Source organism: Otolemur garnettii, unplaced genomic scaffold (assembly GCF_000181295.1).
Source record: "Otolemur garnettii isolate 467f Iridium unplaced genomic scaffold, OtoGar3 scaffold00004, whole genome shotgun sequence".
NCBI lineage: Eukaryota > Metazoa > Chordata > Mammalia > Primates > Galagidae > Otolemur > Otolemur garnettii.
The window spans coordinates 26,677,070-26,700,387 of NW_003852399.1; the positions used below are offsets into that span (position 1 = coordinate 26,677,070).

A 23,318-nucleotide genomic window follows, 5' to 3' on the forward strand; every position below is an offset into this window, starting at 1 on the left:
TCATTGTTGTTTTTGGCGGGTCCGGGCTGGGGATTCGAACCCGCCACCTTAGGTGTACGTGGCTGGCGCCTTAGCCGGTTGAGCTATAGGCACCGAGTATGTTCTTTTCCACGGTTCCCTCTTGAAATGAAGAGAGCCATTGTTTGTATTTTGCTATATTTTTGATTGAAATTCTAAGTAAAATAGGCTAATCTATTGTACAATACACACTGTATTATTTTCTATGTAGTGAAATTACAAGTTTCAGTTAGATTTCTAGGTTTTAGTATCTTAAGAAGCAGATCTTAAAACATTATTTGCTGAGTGGATTTTAAACAAACATCCCAGTTTAATACGAACTTGTTCCTATTTATAGGGTTGTAATTTTAATATGGACCATATGGCAAGGGTCTTACCTTGTTGTCCAGATAACATGACATATGCCTCACTAAAATAGTGATAGACATCTACTCCCTTTGAGTTAGCAGCCCCACCATTCATCCAGCCTGCCTGGAGTCGCCTTCACTTTTCTGTTTCCAACTCAGATATCATCCTCAAGGCCCTTCTTTGTGAAGGTTTTACTCCTTCAGAAGGCATTAGTTAATCCTTCCTTTGTGTTCCCATAGCGCTTTTTTACATAACTCTCTAAACACTTATGATGGTTACATATGATTTGTTTCCAGGAATTTATTTTACGCATCATCAGTAATGGATACTTTTCATGTATTGTAATTAATATAATGCCGAAGTACATCTAAAATGTTGCCTCTGGAATGATGCTTCCTTGCCTGGTCATACACTAAATTTAGCTTTGGGGAACTTCCATAAAATTCAAATCTATTCAATAAATTCAACAAAGTGTCTTTCTTATGTTTTTCAGTCAGATAGGCTAAAAGGGAGTTGAATATGTGATTTTAAATGGTCAAAGTGAGAAACAAATAGTAGACATTTTAAAGTAAAAAAGAGTAGAATTTTAAAATTGTAAAGATATAAAAAAAGGGTAGATAAAAATATCGTTAGGACACCGCGCTGCTTCTGGCTTTTATGTTAGAGCAAGTGAATTCTCAGAGGAGTTTTATTATTTGAAAGAGTTTATTAGTAATTATTATTTATAATTTTTAGTCACAGTTTTATTATTAAAATAATATAAAGTTGTCTCTCCTAAGAACATAACCTTTCCAGGATAAAATTATAGTGAAGTTCAGCAAATTTTCTATTTAAATTATAGAATTCATTGATAATTTTTTTCTAAAAATCTTGAAAAAATTCTGTTTTCCCTTTTTAATCCCTAATGTGATGATACGAAAAAAAATCTTAAATGTTCAACTGCTTTTACTTTTGAAAAGACAGGAGAATTATATATTAATATATAATAAAATAAGTAATATAATAATATGTAATCATATTACGGTTACTTTGTTCTGTTTCAGCAGAGAACTTTATTGACTAAAAAGTAGTTTTTTTTAATTATAGCCCCAAACTGTAGTAACTGTTAACGCTCTTTTTCTTTTTTACAGTTTTTGGCTGGAGGAGGGTATGAACCCACCACCTCTGGTATATGGGGCCAGCACCCTGTTCCTTTGAGCCACAGGTGCCACCCAACACTCTTAAACAATGTCTTAAATCATCCAGTCATTTCTTTTTCTACCTCTTAAAAAATGATGCCATAAAAATATAAGAGAGACAAAAGAGACAGAACAAAGGGTGAAAAAGTTGTTGAATTCTTTTGTATCCATGCCACAAATTTCAACAGCCAAAATTAAAGGAGCTAGATGTTGATAATTAATGACTTTATTTTTTTTTTTTAGCACATGGTTAATTTTCTGTATTATCTGTTTGGGACAGCCTGTGGAGAGTAAATGGATATCTTCCTCTGGTGAAATCATTGCTTTTCGTAAAGCATTACTGAATCCAGTTACTGCAAGACAATTCCAACGTTTCATGGCTTTAAAAGGAGATTTATTGGAAAATGGGGTACTTTTTTGGCAAGAAGTGCAAAAATATAAGGTATTGTATTGGAAGGCAGAGAAGACCACCTCTTTTTTGAGGAAATACGTTAACATATCAAATTTTTAACTGTAACTTTATAGATATGTATAAGATATTCAGATTTTGCCATCTTCTTCATACCGGAATGTAACTATTGAGATGTTTGTTGTAGAATCTCTAGATCTCTAGTTACATTTAGTTTTATGCAGGAAGAGTAAGAGTGAGCCTTGGAACTATGGTATAAATTGAGCATTTTGAATCCAAAAATCTGAACCTGAAGTGCTCCAAATCCAAAACCCTTTGTGCACCAACATGGCACTCAAAGGAAATGCTCATTGGAGTATTTCAGATTTTTGGATTTGGGATACTGAGATGGTGGGTATAATATAAATATTCCAAAATCTGAAAAAAATCCAGAATCTGAAATGCTTCTCATCTCAGGCATTTTGGATAAGGGATATTCAACCTGTATTAGGTTTTTGTTTTTGTTTTTTTGAGACAGAGTCTCACTTTGTTACCCTCAGTAGAGTGCAGTAGTGTCACAGCTCACAGCAATCTCAAACTCTTGGGCTTAAGCAATTCTCTTGCCTCAGCCTCCCAAGTAGCTGGTACCACAGGCACTCACCATAATGCCTAGCTATTTGTTGTTGTTGTTGTTGTTGTTGTTATAGTTGTCATTGTTGTTTAGCAGGCCCTGGCCGTGTTCGAACTCACCAGCCCTGGTGTATGTAGCCAGAACCCTTAACCACTGAGCTACGGGTGCCAAGCCTGTATTAGGTTTTTTGATGTGTGAACATAGAGTATGATTTAATGAAAACCTTCCTGAAGAGAGTTTATAAATTAATGATATGTAAAAAATGTAAAATATTTTTGCATATCATTAATGATATGTAATGATCTATATACATTTTTTCCAGATGATATCCATATTTGATATATCCATATAACCAAGACTTTTTTTTTTTTTTTGCAGTTTTTGGCCAGGGCTGGGTTTGAACCCACCACCTCTGGCATATGGGGCCGGTGCCCTACTCCTTTGAGCCACAGGCGCCGCCCAACCAAGACTTTTAAAATAAGAATTCTCCCCATCCATGTTTATAACAGTCGTAATGAAAAATGTGGTATTATACAAAGATAAACCAACATGAGATGAGAAAGACTCTCGTGACTAAATTCTTAATAAAAAACAATTTGGGTAGGTTTGTTTTCAGGTTAAGTGTTTAATGGAATCATATAGAATCTTGCATTGAAGAAAGGGAAGGGACTTTCTGTGTTATGTTCCCTAGACTTGAATAAAGAAATGTCTAGAAATACCTAAGAAGTATTAGGCATTAATCTGTGCTCACAGCTCCCAGAGGTACAGGCTCATTTCCTTATAAGCAGCCTATCCTATTCTACTGTGGGAAATAAAAATAAAACAGAATGTAGGAGTATGGTGCTTTTAAATGACCTATAATCTAACTATGTATTATGTAACACTAAAGGAATTGGTTGATATACAGTTACTAGTTGCTGAGTGAAACCTGTTTCCAGACTTTCTCCAGCATACCATGAAACCATTTTCTACTGTTTTCTGTTATCAGTTTGGGGACAATTCTCAGCTTAGACTACAGCATAAACATTTCTTTTGAGAGAAGTTTTTTTCACAATCTTTCACAACAGTAATATTAAAATAATTTTTTTTTTTTGAGAATTTGAAAGGAGGTAGTGTCTATTTTCCACAGCAGGCAATTTTTTAACAAGATAAACTTTGTAAAATAGGTATGTAAAAAAACCCATAGACTCTCTCATAGTCCACCCTTAGTTTTGTCATCATCTCTTTCAAGGCTGCCCTAGATCTCTCTTTTAACATCTTTTCTACATTATAGCATGGAGGACTTCCCATACTAGGTAGCCATCAAAAATCATGCTACAGGAGTAAATTTGTTCATCCAGCAAACATTAAGTAGTTAGTGTTCCTGCTGGGTTGTAGGAATAAAAAGATGAATGTAATACACTTCCCTCCTTTAAGGAGGAAGACATCCAAGAAAGCAAACATGAAATTGTGTTGGGAGGTTGCAGCAAAAGGGATGATACTTGCATTGGGCTTAGGGAGTTTGCCAATTGGAAGGCATTCCACATGGCAAAGTCTTGCTGAGCTAACTCTCATCCAGCTTAATCTTATTGTTTACCATATACCAGGTACTGTCTTAATGCTTTTCATGTAACGATTTATTGTTATAGTATGGTAATAATGATTTTATTCTTCACAAGAATCCTATGAAGTCAAGAATGTCATTCTCATCATTTTACAGATGAAGCTGAAGTCCAGCAAGGTTAAAACACTCTCAGCATTACACAGCTAATCATAACTGGTAGAACTAGAATTTAATCAAGTCATTGTATTGCCAAAGCCATGCCCTTAACCACCAAGCTAAGCTGCTTCCCTGTAATGACTGTCTTAATATGCAAAGAGATAGCTAGAATAGTTTTAATCAAACACTGTTCTGGTTTGTGAAAGATCAGAAAGAACCCATTTATACAAGAAGACATTGGTTACTTAATTATGGTAAATCCATACAAAGGAATACTCTGCAGCCATTAAAAACATTGTGGGTGGCCAGTACAGGGGCTCACACCTGTAATCTTAGCATTTTGAGAGGTTGAAGTGGGAGCATTGCTTGAGACCGAGAGTTAGAGACCAGCGTGAGCAACACAACATGACCTCATCAATACAAAAAATAAAAATTTAGCTGGTGTGGTGGCACACCACTACTTGGAAGGCTGAGGCAGGAGAATTGCTTGAGCCAGGAGTTACAGTGAGCTATGATGATGCCACTGAACTCTAGCCCAGGCAACATAGCGAGACCCTCCCTGTCTCAAAAAAGAAAAAAAAAAAGTTGTGGGAGAATAACCAATAATGGGAGAAAATGTTCTTATTATTGATTTTATTAAACCTAGCTACTAAAATCCCAGTATGATTTAATCTAAAATGTGTGTGTATGAGCATGTAGAGAAAAAGACTAAAAGGATATATTCATCTAACAAATATTTACTGAGCACCACGAAGGGCCAGGCTAAATCCTGATAGAACTATGATCAAAATAGACTTCCCTCTAAGAGTGTACAGTGTCCTGGGAGGGACAGATGAGTGGTGCACAAATCATTTATAAGAATGTGATAGTACAGTGATGGATGGACAGTATGCTAGGGGAGTCCCCAAGATGGATATTTGTCCTGGACTGAGGGAGTCACAGAAAGCTTACTAGAGAAAAATGTGCTCAAACTGAGACCTTACCAATGGGTAAGAATTAACTAGGCTAATGGCACCGTAGGGCGGAACAATGAGAAAAAATGTATCACTTTTTTGTGTTCTGTCTAAATTCTCTGTCTGTACTTAAAACTAGAACTGTATAATTTCATACATTTATTTTTTATTTCATAAGCCTTTTATTCCAAAATTATAATACTTGCCAAATGATTACATATGATAATCTCCAAATAAATAAACACGTGGCATAAATAGGCTTTTCTGAGGGGACGCTAAATTGATTAAGACGTGTTAACTGTTCTCACCATGTAACATTTATATGAAACTTATTCAGACATAAGTTGTGCCAAACTATATGTAAAGTTTTACATGACAGGCACCAGAATTTTTCTTTTCTTTAATAATATCCATAAGACAGCCATTACAAGGGCCAGCATGCACAGGATACTTACAAAGTGGGCTCATGTCTGATCCAGAATTAGAAGTTTCCAAATTTGTCTGCTTTCTGGTGATTTAGAAAATAATGTCTTTGACAGAGAAATACCATAATTCAAGCAAAGGTACCTCTTCATTTAAAAAGAAAGATACTCCTACTGTGACTTTAAAGATACTCCTACTGTGACTCCCAGGCTCATTTTAATCATTATTTTTGCCTATTTATCTATGTAGAGGACAACGTGATGGGGTAACTGAAGCAATGCTGTATATAAATACTAAAATATATAGAACACATCTGTTCAGCACCAGCATGCCCACGCATGGGGGCAGCCTTTTTGAGCCTCAATCCCCTTGATATAGAAGCTGGTCTGGATAGGGAAGCTTCTGTAGGCTGGGTCAGCTGCCTGTTCTCAGTCCTTTCGTAGGAACCTGTGTGTCTCTCTGTCATGACGTTTATTAATGATCCAAAATCAGAGTAATGTGTTTTCACACTTTTCCTCCAGTAGAGATTGAACCTTAAAAGGGCAGGGACTGTGTCTTGAGCCTCAGCTCAGTGTCTGGCATACAGCAGGCACTAAATATATAGTTGGTAAAGGACTCAAAGTAGACACTAAAGCTGTTCTTTTTTCCTAGGGGAACAAGTGGTCAGGATTAAATGAAATATGTGCTTAAAGGTACATGTAGCAAAGTCTTAAATTCCTCAATTCCAAGATAAAGAAAAGCTGTGATTTTTTAAAAGACAGGCTTAACATGTGGCAGTACCCTCTTTACCTAAAGTTAAAATGTATATAATAATTGGAACATATACTAACCTGGTTCTATAAAGTGTTCTAGTAATGCATCAGTTAGTTTTTCTGGGATTATAGTATGAGCCGCTGTACCCAGCCAATGCTTTCGTTATATCTTATTCTATCTTTCTGCCTCCTTATTTAGGACTTGTGCCATTCTCATTGTGATCCATCTGTCATCCAGAAGAAGATCAAAACTATTATCAACTGCTTTATTAATTCCTCTATTCCACCAGCTTTACAAATTGATATCCCAGAAGAGCAAGCCCAGAAGATTATTGAACGCAGAAAGGAGTTAGGACCATATGTATTTAGAGAGGCACAGGTAAGAGATCAGGGCATGTGGCTAGCCTGTTTTGTTTTAAAATAGATGGACCATCCAGATATTCTTTTAAAGCTTTTACATTATTCATATTGGGTAAGGTTCCAGTCCTCCCAATACTAGGGTTTTTTCTATTTCAATAATCTTTGCATGTGTCACTGCAGTATAAGAAACTGGTAACTTACGTACTGTTTGGTTGATGATAATTTGCAGGAAATAAAATTAAATACTTCACTTCGACTTACTCTGCTTATCATTTTTTATTTCTAACTTATAAAACTCCAGCTAATCCCGCTTTCCTTTCCCACCATTCATATTTCCTTTTAAAATGTCTGCTACCACAAAAATGTGTAAAATATGTGTGTCCAAAGATATGTGTACTTTTAAAAATTGGAATATTCACATAGCTCATAAAATAAGTGAGAGGAGATCTAAGTCCCCCACCAACATAAAGTACACAAACTCATGAAAGGAAAATCGTGCCCGTTAACCTGCTCAAGTTACTTCTATTTAAGATAAATAATAGAAAACAGTGACTTGGTGAATATAATTTATTTGCATTTTGAAAAGCCTTTTAGGGATGTTGTTCCTAAAAAATGATTAAGAAAAATAAATTATAGTAGGGGTGATAGGGAAGGCCATGTCATGAATTAAGTGATATGAAACAGAGATTTAGGTTATGACTGCCCTTGAGCATGGAAAAAAGCCATTTATTCCTTAACATTTATTTGTGAGCCAGCTGTGTCCTAAGTCCTCTAAGGAACTGAAAGTAGACTCATAATCCAAATTATGCATTAAAATAGGCAGGAATACAGAGCAATGATTGAGGATGTGCTAGAGAGAAATAGAGAAAACACAGTGTCAGAATTTAATGAAAAGATCCTAGAGATAACTTAGTCTCGCCATGGTCTCCTGATAACCGGGCCAGGACTTGCCCATCTGTATCAAAGACCTGGAGTCTGATGGTAAATGAAGCTGCTGACATCGGTTGGTTCTGGTACACTCTTCAGGGACTGCAGCCAAATTCTTTTCTTGGTGTCCTCCATCCCTGCAGTCCCTAACCTCCAGGTTCCAATCTGTGGCCTGTTAGGAACCAGCCACACAGCAGGAGGTGAGCGGCAGGTGAAGCAGCCAAGCTCCATCTGTATTTATAGTGGCGTCCCATCACTGGCATCACCGCCTGAGCTCTGCCTCCTGTCAGATAAGCGGTGATATTAGATTCCAACCTAGGAACAGGAACCCTGCTGTAAACTGTGCATGGGAGGGAGCTAGGCGGTGAACTCCTGATGAGACTCTACCCCTGATGATCTGAGGTGGAGATCTAATGCTTCAGTCATCCACAAACCATCCTCTCAACCCCTATCCATGGACAAATTATCTTCCATGAAACCAGTCCCCAGTGCCAAAAAGGATAGGGACTGCTGCTCTAACCTATGACTTCTACCTGATTTCCTAAAATGGAATCTTAGATATATCTTAAATAAGGTCTCTGGAGCATCTGCAAATCAAGAATCTTTATTTAGAGAGGACTTATACCACAGAATCTGCTATTTTTCCTGTTTTCCTAAGAAAGATCCTACCCAAACACATGCATATATGATCAGAGATCTGGTGGCCGTCTTCACATCTTCCCTCTCCGTCATTCCCTTGCCCCCATTCTCCTTGCATTCTGTCCACTTTTCTCCAGCTCCACAACCCTGCCTCACTCTGGGTCTGCGGCATGTCTCACACCGGTTACTGAAACTCCCTGCCTCTGGGCGCTCTCCAAACCATTCAACTCACTGCAGAGCCATCTTCTTCCAAATGTCTACCAGATCATGTCACTTCTCTTAAAATATTTCAGTTGCTTCCCGTTGTCCTCGGGAAGTCCATACTTTTGTGTGTCTCTCTAGCTGTGTTTTTTCTACTCCAGACGTCTCTGTCCCAGTCTTGCTGAAATACTTGTTCGGTGAATGACCCTGATGATTTGCCCTTCTGAGCTTTTTGCAGTATTGTCCTCTCTCCCTTGTTTTTGTCCCTGTCCTAACACTTATGGCTCTGAGTTGAAAGTGACCCTTCTCATGTCTGGCTTTCTCATTAGGTTGTAACCTCTTTGAAGGCAGGGGACGTTTCTTATTTATCTTTGTGGCCCAAATGCCTGGCTGGGAGATGGGAATGACTGAAGTTTTAGAGAGATAACTGAGAAGTGCAGTCAAGAGTTGGTAAATGGAAAAGGAGTAGCATTTAAGCTGAAGAAGTTTACAATAAAACGACCATGATCCCTTAACTTTGGAACAGGGAGCTACTTAATTAAAACAGGGAGCTAATTGAATGAATGGCCAGTAAATGTGAGTGAAAATTTCTTAAAAGCTTTCATTTCATCAAATAAAGTACCTTTTTAAAGGTACTTAAACATAAAGATTTTAATGCATGCTCCCAACAGGCTATAGAATTCAGTGACAAAACTATTTTAAAAGGAGCAAATAATTTTAGAATTACTAGTAACATTCATGTATGGAAAACAGGAGTGATGAAAGATGGTCTGTTGATCACCGCAGCATTTGCTTTTTAAAGATTCCTCTTTTCCCTTAAGAGTTGGCTTGGAGCTTAATGGGATGGTTCATTTTTCTCCAGGTCATTAGGTAAAAAGGCTATTCCTTGCAATAAGATGTTGCTGGACCTGAGCTGATGTGGCAAGTCTTACCTTCTTGGAAGTAACGTATACTTCTGGAACTAATGGAAAAAGTTGGCATGAGAATTAGAGCAACTCTTCTTATCTCTATAAATATCGCAATTAATCACTTAATGTAAAGTATCCTCATAGAAAGCGTCTGTCTAGGACACCATTCTGCTTTTTAAATGTTCCTTTCCTTGCTCTCACATAAAAGAGAGATTATATCATTTAAAACTTACTCAAGATTTATTCTTAGATCTGCAGCTTTGTTTAAGAGCTTTTCCAGAGGCAAAATGGTATTTCCTTTCTCTAAAAGAAAGAATAAGGGAGTGGGGGGGAGTTTCCCATGATGAACTGAATATTTGGAATACTTGCATAAAACAGCAGAGTGTGTGGCAGATCAACTAGTATATATTTTAAAAGAAAACATAAATTTCTTATTTTAAAAGACCTAATGGACTCTTTATTAATACAATCAATTGGTTAGGGAAACATAAAGAATAAAGCGACTTTTAAGTGTATTCAGTGTATGTTTTTTTTTAAAAGAAAGACTTCTTACTGGTAATAAAAACCGCTGATGATAAGCATGTGCTGAGCTAAACCATACCAAGATGTCTGGAGACAGTAAGTTGGAGGGAACGTGGTGTGTATTAAAGATTGAATAGTTAATCCATTATTATGGTGAATTAGAGTTTAAATTGGGACATTTGTGTAAAATTGTAACCTGAGACATACTTTGTTTTTTATACAGATGACAATTTTTGGGGTTTTGTTTAAATTCTGGCCTCAGTTTTGTGAGTTTAGGAAGAACATAACTGATGAAAAAATCATGAGTGTTTTGGAGAGAAGACAAGATTACACTAAGCAGAAAAAGAAGGTGGCATCCTTAGATGATGAAAGACTTGGGAAGGTGAGACAAGGCTCATTTGGGGTTTAGTCAGACCTTTACGGGTATGTGATACATGTGAATTGTAGAATTTGTGCTGAGAATTTGTTTGTGAACAGAGGAGTTACTGAATACAGGTTTTAGTGGCTGTTTGTTTAGCCTGTATTCAGAGGTTTTCAGATGTGTTTTTGAATTCCTCAAACTTCTTTAATGTCGCCTCTTCTATCATGAGAACTCCTTCGACTCTCCTTGGCACCGCAAGCAGTTTGCAACCACCTCGGTAACGTTCTTCCTCTCTTAGAGCACGCTATGTATCGGTCATCTCTGTGGGACCTACAATCCTCAAAAGTAGTATCTGCCTTATTCATCCATGTTTCATAAGCACTTATATATTTGTCTGACATGCACTCAATTATTAAGCACGGTTTATTGACTAAATCAGGGAATGAATGAATGAACGAACAAATATGTATAGGAGGCAGCATTTTCAATGTTAAAATTATACAGTGATACATGGATTGCGAATTGAGTTGTAAATTGGCCAGCCTATTTACTTATTACTGACAAATTCATTAACGAAGATCATAATGATCAAATAAAAAATTTAAACTTTTAAATGGCAAAACTATTCCAGGTTAAAAGACAAATTGAGAAACATAGCGTGTGATGTAAGTTATAAAAATGTATCAGGCTGGGCGGTGCCTGTGGCTCAAAGGAGTAGGGCGCCAGCCCCGTATGCCAGAGGTGGTGGGTTCAAACCCAGCCCCGGCCAAAAACTGCCAAAAAAAAAAAAAAAAAAGTGTCAGGAAAAGGACAAATACTGTTAGCAGAAAATTGGACAAAGAACATTAAAAAGCAATTCACAAAAGAAATATAAATGAGTAAAATGAAGACTGAAAAAGAAGAAATATTGCCAATGCCCAGTGCTGTTTGGAGTATGAGGAAAAGGCACACTGACTCACACATTATTGGAGAAAATGTAAAGGATATGAAGGGTAGTTTGACAACATATATTGCTTATAATTTTTGTTCTTTTTGATCAGCAAATACACTACTGACATTTACCCTAAAGGAGAGAATCATAAAAATGTACAAAACGTATATATGCATCATCACTTATAAGAGTAAAAAGTTGAAAATGACTTAAATTTCTGATAAGAGGCATTCAATAAATTACCTATGGTACATCCCGATACAAGAATATTGCCTATTGAAAATGACGATATATTTTATTCGTTTTATCATTCAACAAATCTTTGCATAAGTTCACTCACCCATTGAAAATGGTGATATAATTTATTCATCTCATCATTTTATGCACGAGTGCATACTGTGTAGCCAACACTGTTCTGTAAGTGGACACACAGGGTAAATAACATGAAGACCCAGCTTCCATTCCAGTTCTATATTTATCCACATAGAAACAGCTTCACAAATATTTTGCATGACAAAGCAGGTTTTAAAAGCACATATCATTAAATTTTATTTGTATAATTTATAGAATGAAATTATAGATTGGTGCATTTTTCCCTTGTGAGAAATAGGGATGGATGTTCATGAAAATATATACAGAGGTTTTTCTTAGATTCTAGAGTTTGGAAGTGGTTTTTACATTCAACTCAATAATTTCTCTCTTTTAAGTATTTTTATCAAATTAAAGATTAAAACATGAGATTCTGTCACATTAGGAATATTGACTTGATGAAACCTCAGTGTGGCACTCACCATGTAACACTATGCCACATGATATTATGACCCCTAAACTGTAAGTTTTTATTAACATAGCATTATCCCTTTTTGTAATAATTTAATTCGATATAATTACAGGATGCACTCAAACAATATACAAGTGCTGCAGCGTCTTCTGTCAAGACACCTGCAGCAGTCAGTGAGTCCTTCCTAGGCCTCCAAGCCTATGGCCGGCAGGTAAGCGGGTGGGGCGTGGTGGAATCTCTCCCTGTTAGAGCACTGGGTGGTGGAATGTGGTAATTCAGTCACTATTCAGTACTAGACATGTGTTTGTTTGAAAATAAGGCTAAAAATTATTAAGCTAAGAGAGATTAGAAGGGAATCTCCTTGAGCCTTCAGAGAACATTAAAATGTTAGACAATCCTTGATAATATAATCAAGGAAAATAACTCTTGATACACAGAAGTTGAAATGACCAACATATTGAAAAAGAATATGGAGGAGTTTTTTTGTTTGTTTGTTTGTTTGTTTTTTATTGTTGGGGATTCATTGAGGGTACAAGAAACCAGGTTATACTGATTGCATTTGTTAGGTAAAGACCCTCTTACAATTGTGTCTTGCCTCAAAAAGGTGTGGCACACACCAAGACCCCACCCCCCACCCTCCTTCCCTCTCACTGCTCTTCCTTTCCCCTTAGATTTTTTTTTTTTAATTTCAGACTGAGGTAAGGGTACAAACAATTAGGTTACATTGTTGGAATTCCTTAGGTAACGCCCAAGTTGTAGTTAAGCCCTTCACCCAGGAGGTGAGCTGTATACCCCTACATTGTACCTGGTAGGTGACAACACCCCAAAGCCCCTCTGTCTCCTCCCTACTCAAATGTGGTTGTTATTTTTCTCTTGTATGGGGGTGTAGTTGTTCGTCTACTGGTTTCATGTTAGTATTGAGTACAATGGATACTTGCTTTTCTATTCTTGTGATACTTTACTTATGAGGATAGTCTCCAAATCCATCCAGGTAAATACAAAAGATATAAATCCTCCATCATTTTTATGGCTGAATAGTATTCCATGGTATACACATACCATAATTTATCCATTCGTGAGCTGATGGGCATTGGGTTGTTTCCACATCTTGGAGATTGTGAATTGAACTGTGATAAACACTAGTGTAAATGTCCTTATGGCAAAAGGATGTTTTTTCTTCTGGGTAGATACCTCATAATGGGATTGCAGTATCAAATGGAAGGTATACTTTTAGCTCTTTGAAAATTCTCCATACTTCTTTCCAGAAAGATTGTATTAGTTTGTAATCCCCCTAACAGTGTGTAAGTGTTCCCAAGAAGACAGAGTTTAGTAAAGAGAATAAGATAGGATATATATATATATATATATATATGTATGTTATTATATTCCCAGGCTAAAAGATGAATGTTGAATGCTTAGTCTCAATTATTTAAATTATTTGAGTTGATTGTAAAATTGGCCACAGTGACCGCCAACTAATACATTTACAATTTCTGTGTTTACATTTACATTTATAACTAGCACATTACTATCACTTCTCTGAAATTTCATGAGTTTAATTTACATCTATTTTTGATGACTCGTATTAAAAGCATTTGCATCAAAGTGGAAAGATAAGGGGGAAAGGATGGAATTAGAGATACCAACCTTCCAGGTCTTGCTGTGTCACAAGTCAGTATTACTTTGAAGCCTGAAAATAACCACGTAATTTCCTTTGAGACTATTTCCTTATCTGTTAGAAAAAGACAAAGGGGGGCCCCCACAGTGGCTCACACCTGTAATCCTAGCACTCTGGGAGGCTGGGGTGGGTGGATTACTTGAGCTCAGCAGTTCAAGACCAGCCTGAGCAAGAGTGAGACCTTGTCTCTGAAAATAGCTGGGTGTTGTGGCGGGTGCCTGTAGGCTCAGATACTTGGGAGACTGAGGCAAGAGGATCGCTTGAGCCCAAGAGTTAGAGGTTTCTGTGAGCTATGATGATGCCATGGCCCTCTACTGAGGGTAACAAAGTGAGACTCTGTTTCAAAAAAGAAAGAAAGAAAGAGACAAAGGACTGATGATGGTAATGATGATATCCTGTCATTTATCTCAAGATTTTTGTAAGAAACTTAAGCTTTTGGGAACTTGAGACATTTTATAAATACAGATGATGATGATTATTATTATTAGGCTGTTTAAAGTGTACATGTTAAACTACTTTGGTAATTTGTAAAATAATAATATGTTGCCATTTTACAATTGTGGATGACTTTAGAGTCATAAAATATATTCTCATAAAAATATAAGAATATTTTTTCTCATAAGAAAAGAATTCTCATAAGAATATAAGAATATTTATATCTCATAAAATATATTCTCATAAAAATGACCTAAGGTAGATTGTTAGTAATTTTTAATGCCCAGTTAAAGGGTTACATGGGGAAGTTTCTTTGTGAAAATTCATCATCATATTATCTGTTCACTTCCCTTTATGTGTGTTATACTTTAATAAAAAGTTTAAATGAAGAGGCTGATAGAAGCCATCTTATCTTCAGTTTATTTCTTGAGGCATGAATTTCCAGAATTAATTTTGGGAAAATTGTTTTTCTAGCCAAGCTGGTGCTACTCAAAGTACATAGAAGCCTTGGAACAGGAGAGAATTCTTCTTAAAGTCCAAGAAGAACTGGAAAAAAGGCTGTTTACAGGTAATTTTTGCTCAGAGGCTTGCTTTGTCATCTTCTCTCGCAGATTAATTTTAGAGGACTTTGTGGATGATTACTTCACTGTTTTGCTTGTTTCTCTTATTTCTGAGCAGGCGCAGCATCTCCCACAAATTCTAAGCGCACTCCTTCAACCTTGTCTTTGAAAAAGAATCTGTCTATCCTCAGCTAAAGTGAGTTTCCAGGGATGGTCTATCTTCCGTTCGTTCTTGTTGGAGTTGTACTTCTCAACTGGCCTTCTAGAATGTGGAGGGAGGAAGGAATGAGGACTGACTCACCCACACTGTCCTGCGCTCCAAATCAAGAGAACTTCTCCATGTGTGTGTGTGTCCTGCCCCTCTCTGACTCTGTCTTTCTGTCTGTGTGTGTTTGTGTGTATGTGTGTCCTGCCCCTCTCTGACTCTGTCTTTCTGTCTGTGTGTGTTTGTGTGTATGTGTTTCCTGCCCCTCTCTGACTCCATCTTCTCTCTTTGGCTGAGGAGGAAAGACTAAGATATAACTAAAACTGCTCTGTTCCAGAGTGACAACCTTCAAGGGAGTGTTCCCATCCTACTGCTGCTAAGGACAAGGTAGGTCATAGTCTGACAGCTGGTCAGTCCCACCCTCATCCCTTTAACACACACACTCATGTACATGCACACACATAATCCACACGCGGGTACACACATGCGAGCCCCACTACCAAGTCAGTGAGCAGGAGAGCCTCCCCTCCCTTCTGAAACAGTTTCTAAGAAGTAAGAAAGATCATGTATTGCTTCTATTTAGCTAATACCTATTCTTCTCTTCCACAAAGAACACATATGTAAGATATTTTTCCAAGTTTTCCTGTGTTGGGAGTATAGGAAGTTACTGAAAATATAAAAAAACACTAAAAATTGAGCCAAGGCCCCTCTGCACACTGATGTGATCATACAGTTTTGAGTGGATACTAATGTTGGAGTTTAACAGGCCTTCCAAAGTAGTCTAGAAGTACATGTGGAGCCCTGTGACCCAGTACTTGCCAAACCCAAGCGTCTTCTTTCTCTTATCGTTTGCCTTGCAGATTAGCTTTAAGTTTTCTCAACATCCTTAGTTTTCTGGTTCTCGGGAGGGCTTGGTGAATGGGCCTTGATGTTCTTAGCCTACTCATTCTTTTCTCTTCTGGCCTTCCCTGGCTCTGCACCCTGATGCTAGTTCCTCCAGCCCTCAGGCCAGCCTCTTAGTGCCCCTAACATTGAGGTGTGCTGACACACCCATTCATTTTTTTCATCCTAATGACAACTCTGTGTACGTTTTTATTGGTGATGTTTTGGCTTTGTATTTTCTATCAGTGCTTATATTTTCATCCATTTATTTTTCTTTTGCAGGAATTCTTTAAACCACATTTAATTGACACAAGAAGCTCAAGTGATTTTTTTTTTTTTGATGGTCTGTATTAGAGTAAGCTTAGCATCTAAATAAAGTTTGGCTTATCTTACTCTTATAGTTTCAAAATTACAGTTACCCTGTACACATGACACACAAAACTATAAAAAAATTTTAAAACATATTTGGAATAAAATGACAGCTTACAAGAATAAAAATTCTTTGCTTATTATAGTCCTTAAGGAGGTATAATACTGTCCTCCTCAAGTAATCCTTCAACAAATATTCCTTGAGCCTTTACTATATTTGGCTAATGTGTATTCATCAAGTGATTAGAGGGCAAGTACTTTTATCAATAAATTGACCCAAAACCTAAAAGGAGGAAGGAGCCTTCCCCATGTCATGCCCAACTCTAAAAGAACTCTATATTAAAGCAATGATTCTCAGACTTTTGTGCTTAAGACTCACTTGTGACATTGGCTAGCAATGCAAGTTCCTGACCCATTCCCTGAGAGCCTGATTCAGTAGTTCTTGGGCAGGACCCAGGAATCTTCTGCTTTAACAGATACCCCAAGTGATTCTGATGATGGTCTTCCACAAGCCACTCTTTGAGATACACTGTTAGGATAGTGAGAAAAGAGCCTCAGAAGATAAAAGCCCTCTTAGTAACTGAAGCTATACTTGTGGCATAAAGGACCCAGACATGCACCCTCCTGTTCTTTCCTGAAGAGAAAGGAGAAGAAATGACCTGGCAGAATCATTTGTGGGCCTATTAAGGAGCCTGACCCAGATCACCACATTGGAAGAATTGGACTTCCAGTCTTGTACAATCCCAGAAAGTAATTTCAAAGTAGGACTGCTTCCAAATTCTTTAAAGAGTTAGACATTTTAAATGGGGAAAGAGATTATCTTTCTTCTAAAGCAGTGGTTTTGGATACTTTTCTTTTAAATCACTGGAACCCTATAGGTCCCGTGCTCCCCCAGTTCCCCAAACCCTATAGCAGCCATGAAGTTTGTTAACCACTTCACATTCATTGCCCTGTCCTTTCTTTGGTCTTTCATTCTTGTTTTGGCTTCTGTGGTTTTAATTGAGCATTTTATGTAACTCCATGTTCTATCCTCTCTTTAGCACATCATGTATACTCCTTTTTAAACTTTTCTTATTGATTGCCCTAGAGTTTGCAATATACATTTACAACTCATAAAAGTCTACTTTCAAAAAACATTGCAGCACTTCATGGGTAGTATGAGTACCTTATAATAGAGTGTTTCTAATTCTCTCTCCTGTCCCTTATCCCATTGCAGTCATTCATTTTATTTATCCATAAACTAAGATCACTGAATACATTGTAGCTATTATCATTTTAAACAGATTTCTGTTAGATCAATTAAGAATAAGAAAAATAGAATATGCTAATTTACCCTTATTCCTTCTCAAATGCTTTTTCTTCCCTTATGTAGATTTTAGTTTCTGGTCTCTATAATTTTTCTTCTCTATGAAGAACTTCTTTCAACATTCCTTATAAGGCAGGTCTACCGGAGACAAATTCTTTCAATTTTTGTTTGCCTTAGAAAGTCTTTATTTCTCCTTCACTTTTTTTTTTTTTTTTTTTTTTTTTTGAGACAGAGCCTCAAGCTGTCCCCCTGGGTAGAGTGCCGTGGCCTCACAGCTCACAGCAACCTCCAACTCCTGGGCTCAAGCGAGTCTCCTGCCTCCGCCTCCCAAGTAGCTGGGACCACAGGCGCCCGCCACAACGCCTGGCCATTTTTTGGTTGCAGCCATCATTGTTGTTTGGCGGGTCCGGGCTGGGGATTCGAACCCACCACCTTAGGTGTACGTGGCTGGCACCTTAGCCGGTTGAGCTATAGGCGCCGAGCCTCTCTCCTTCACTTTTGAAAGATAATGGCACAAGATACAGAATTTTAGGTTAATGATTTTGTTCTTTCAACACTTTAAATATTTCACGTCAACTCTTCTTGCTTGAATGGTTTTTGAAGAGAAATGTCAGGATATAATTCTCAAATTCTCATCTTTATTCCTCTATAGGTAAGTTGTTCCACCTATAGAGGAACTATTTGGCTTCTTTCAAGATTTTCTTTTTGTCTTTGGTTTTCTGCATTTTCAATATGCTATGCCTAGGTGTAAATATTTTCGTATTTATCCTGCTTGGTGTGAACTTTTGAACTTCCAGGATCTGTGGTTTTGTGTCTATTATTAATTTTGTAAAATTCTCAGTCATGATTATTTCAAATATTTCTTCTGTTCCTTTCTTTTCCTTCTGGTGTTCCCATTACACATATTTACACCTTTTCCTTTAGTCTCACAGTTCTTGGATATTCTGTAATTCATATTCTTTTTTTCTTTTTGCATTTCAGTTTGGGGATTTCCTGTTGATCTCTCTTCAAGCTCACTGATTCTTTCCTTAGCTGTATCTGGTCTATTGATGAGCCCATCAAAGGCATTCTTCATTTCTGTTACATGTTTGACTTGTAGCATTTCCTTTTGGGTTTTTTGGAGGTGGATTTCCATCTCTGTGCTTATACATTTGTTCTTGAATGTTGTTCACTTTTTTATTAGTGCTCTTAGCATGTTAACCATAGTCAATTTAGGTTTCTGGTCCAATAATTCTGACATCTCTGCCTTATCTGAGTCTAGTTCTGATGCTTGCTTTCTCTCTTCAAACTATGTTTTATGCCTGTTTGCATGCCTTGTAATTTTTGGTGGAAAGTGATATGCAATGTATCAGGTAAAGGTGAAGTATATAGGCTTTTGGTATAAAGTGTTATGTTTACAGTACAGTTAGACTGTACTCTGTTTACTATTCACCATAGCTGTGGTATTAGAAGCTGAAATTTTCTCTGTGCCCTAGTTTTTGTCTCCCGTGTTTTTGTGTTTTCCTAGACTCTTTAATAGTATCTGAGGCTTGGAGTCATTTAGCTGTAATCCTTGTTATTTTACAGGGTACCTATTCTTGTAAGGATTCACTATATGGGGAGGAAAACCATTTTATAGTCCTGTGGTTAGGAATCAGTGTTTTATTGAGCCTGAGTTAGGTATTTCCCTTTCCCAGGTTGTTGAGGCTTTGGCAGAGCCCTCTTCCATTAGGTTCTGGTGAGAGTTTCTCTTGAGGGCAACCCTTGTTAGGAACAGAGAACTCTGCGTATATTTTTAAATGGTTGTTTTATCTGTGTCCCCCCTCCCCTACTCCCAGAAATAGGAGGGGATTTTTCTCTGGTCTTCACTGGAGAAAGTAGTAAGCATTCAGGAGGTAAAACTCGAGAAAGTATGAAGGGCTCCCCTAAGACTGGGCCCTCTCAGAGCTTTTAACCTGAAGCTTATTTACATTAAGCCCTCAGCAATTATTCAAGGTCAGTTTCAAGTGTCCGTATAGATAATGGTTCTGGCTGTAGGCTGCTGCTCCCACCAATGTATGATTTTCTATATCTGCCTGTCTCTCTAGTTGTAGTGACTACAAGTTCCCTTATTACCACAGTTCTTTGATGGATCTAAGAAAAAGTGTGGATTTTCAGTTTGTTCAGCATTCTTCTTGTAGTGAGCATGGAGTGATCACTTCCACTTTCTTTACATGCCAGACTGGGGTCCTAGAGTTTGACACTTGTATTTTAAAGTATTCTGTTGTCAGTTTTATTCTCAAGATAAAGTTAAAGAAGCTTAATTTATTAGTTTCTATTGTGTTATATATGTTAAATTGATGATCATTGTTTTTGTATTTTTGTAACTCCCCAATATATTTCAAAAAGTCTTTTCTGACATGTATCTATAGGAATTTGAGATTATCAAAAAGTACATAGAACTTACCTGTATTTGCCCATAAATGTATTAAATGCTGAAGAATGAATAATTATTAACATACCAATATTTAAGCATGCCAACATAATAGAACTTGTAAAATTATATTTTCCCATTTAAGCTAATTTATATTTGACATCTGGATTACTTGTGAATGAAAAAAACAGACGTCTTCTTCAATTGATCATAGATAAAGCAGCAATACAAGGGTCCTTTCTGGCCATAATTAAGTTTTCAGAGCCAAAGTGGTTCAATTAGCAGCAAATATGCTGAGCTCTTCATTGAAGTAAACTAGACAAAAAAATCAAGAAATATTAAAGATGCTAAAGATTGATTCCATAGATCTTTCTCTTTCCTAGCTTTAATTTTTTTCAAAATGAACATATCAAACTTGATTTATTAGAAGGTAGTTATTTCTTCACACTTATCAATTAAAAACCAAGACCCAGACTGTATATATATACACAAACATATATAAAAAGCAATGCAAACAATTATTGAGCTTCATCTTCTGGACAAGAATGCCAAGTTAGTCTCTCTTCATAAAAAGCAATAATAATTTGAGGACACGTCATATTTGCCTCTTTGCCAGCGCCAAATCTGCCTCATCTGAATCTTTCCATAAGAAACATTAATCGCCCACTGCTGTCTATGGCATCAACTATTGTCTTTCAGGATCAAGACCCCTGGCAAAGCCTCCTGGTTTGTCAGCAGCATCTCTTTTCTTCTTTGATTTGTTATCATCCGATTCACTGTCAGATAAAGATTTTCTTTTTGTACCATCTTTTTCTTTACCAGCTTTTAGGGAATTCAGAACTGCTTCAGTTAACTCTGGACAATCTAAATTGTCTTCAGTTTCCCAAATATTATCAGAACTTTTCCCCCCACAGATTCTTCAGGCTTTGCCTCTTCAGCCTTTTTACCCTCTCTATTCTGCTTCTTTCCCATTTTTTGCAATGTAGTTTTATTGGAGGCCATTTTTTATTGAAGACTTGAAGAACTATTTTCTACCACCTGTGAGCTGCTTTGTGTCGCCAGTCTGCGGCCTCTTTCCTAGCTTTTAAATATCCAAGAACACATGAATGCGTATGAACTAAAAGACTTCTAATCTAAACTGAATTCCTTCAGAGAGGGCTACTGCCAATCAGTGAAAGGCCCTGGGACAGAGAGACAGGTGGCATAGAGGGGCGGTTATTGTCCTTCATCAACCTCCTCTCATAAACTTACTTAGGAGGGAGACCAGATTATCTAAGGCTCAAGAGGCTTAGAAGATGACTTGGGTTTTCAAATGAGGTTTAACCTTATGGTGTTTTAGGTTCAGCTAGTCTAAGAACACTTATTATGTCCCATAACTATCTGAGTCAGACTTTTTTTATTCTTCTACCAAACACAACTGATTTTCACAGGCAATTATTTCTTAAGAAACAGTTAAGTCTGCTGAAGAAAGAGGTGGGGCAATGAAACACTACAGCACACAGAAAAGAGAAAGCCTCTAGTGGAGTCTAATTGCTGTTGGCTGCAGGAGGGCACAGACCCAGTCTCAGTGGGCCCTCTCCAAGACTGCGCCACAGTACCTGACACACCGTCTCAAAGTCAGAGTTCTTCCATAGGAGGGATTTTTAATAATAAGTTGTTTTTGTGGATCATGCTGCAATTTTAGCTTTGCAGTTCTTGATTACTTTTTTTATTCAAACCTCTGATCCCCACATAGTACATAATCAGATGTGGCTAAGTCATCTTTGGTCTTCTGGGCAGTGTGGCACACGGAAGCACCAGGTCTCGTCAGGCAGCATTGCCTCTGGGAGTCAGGGGTGTTCCCTACTTTGGATGTCGTGTTGCTGTCTATCCTCCAATTCTGTGAAACGATTTGATCAGTTTTAAGTTTCTTGAAAACTGCTCTGCAAAGGGGTGGCCAACAGATGTTAGCCAGATACACAAAGGGCACCAGCTTGGGTACTAGCTTTGGTACCTTCCCATGCACTGATAGTAATTTTTATATTATAAATATTTACATGTCCGTTTTTAGGCTACCCTCAAAGCATTGCTCAGCATGGGCTCATCCCAGCTTTTGTCACCAGAGGCAGTTTCCTTATATTGGTGTGCTCAGGCAGGATCATCTGTGGTTCTACTGATTCTTCTTACTGTCTCCTCAGTGCGTCTTTTCCTCCCTCCCCCTCACTATTGGATGACTGCCTTATTCCAGACCCTCATCACCTTGGATGTTGGTCCTATTAATCATCTCTTTCTCTGCCTGGCCACATTCCAGTTGTCCTTAGAGTGACCTTTTCAAAATGTAAACCTTATGGTGTTCCCTTATCTGAATCCTTCTTTGAGATTATTGTTAAACCTGTTTGTGGTAGAATAGAAGTTCAGTACTTAGTACGTCATATGATAAGGCTCTCCTGTCTTCTGATACAGACCTCTGGATCAGGCATTCATTCCTCTGGGAAGCTATCTTTGATATTTCTCTTTCCTCAGATCCTCCAAACAGCTATAGAAGTTATCCTTCTGCCTCCTTTTGTCCTATCACCAAAGCTTGTTCACTACACTATAAAAATAGCATTGGGCACACTGATTATTATTATTATTTTTGAGACAGAGTCACAGCTCACAGCAACCTCAAACTCTTGGGCTCAAGCAATCCTCTTGCCTCAGCCTCCTGAGTAGCTGGGACTACAGGTGCCAGCCACATGCCTGGCTATTTTTTGTTTGTTTAGCAGGCTCGGGCCAGGTTTGAACCCACCAGCCCCGGTGCATATAGCCAGCGCCCTAACTGCTGACCTATAGGCGCTGAGCCTGATTATAATTTTTATTTACATCCCTATATACCCTAATACACCTGTTTTTTTACTTTTGACTTTCCATTTTGGCACCTTACATAGAACATCTAAAAAAAAAATAGATGCTCATTAAATAATTGATATAAAAAAATGGAGGCTATACCTCCACTGTAAAATTCTGGGAAGGTGAAATTCACTGCTCATCTATGAAAATTGAATAATAGTATTCACAAAAATCATCCATTAGTAGTTTTTGTATTACAAAAATTAGTAATGGATAATTTTTGTAATTATGAATACATAGTAATGGAGCAATTTTATGTCAAGTATAAAATCTTAGTTCTAGCTTTATCATTTTTCATATCTATGAAAATATACCTATATGTCACGTCTCTCAGAGAAGAAATCAATATGCTTATCAAGTTATTTTAGGCCAAGGTTTCTCAACCTTAATAAAAGTAACATTTTTGGCCAGATAACTATTTGCTGTGGAGGGTTGTCCTGTGCATTTGGGATGTTTAATAATGTCCCTGGCCTCTTCCCCTACTTAAGCTGGTAGCATCTCCCTATTGTGGCAGCTCAGAGTCTCACTTTTGCCCTCAATAGAGTGCTGTAGCCTCATAGCTCACAGCAACCTCAAACTCTTGGGCTTAAGTGATTCTCTTGC

The 23,318-nt window shown here is 37.5% G+C and overlaps 1 protein-coding gene across 1 annotated transcript in view; it reads left to right on the forward strand.

Moving 5' to 3' along the window:
* The window catches only part of RGS22 (regulator of G protein signaling 22), a 145,942-nt gene that overhangs the window by 84,648 nt on the left and 37,976 nt on the right, over positions 1 to 23,318 (forward strand). The window contains exons 20-24 of the mRNA XM_023518230.1: positions 1,825 to 1,986; positions 6,590 to 6,769; positions 10,171 to 10,329; positions 12,133 to 12,231; positions 14,608 to 14,701. Of these exons, the coding sequence (XP_023373998.1) occupies positions 1,825 to 1,986; positions 6,590 to 6,769; positions 10,171 to 10,329; positions 12,133 to 12,231; positions 14,608 to 14,701 (694 nt within the window). The remainder of the gene's footprint in view (positions 1 to 1,824; positions 1,987 to 6,589; positions 6,770 to 10,170; positions 10,330 to 12,132; positions 12,232 to 14,607; positions 14,702 to 23,318) is intronic.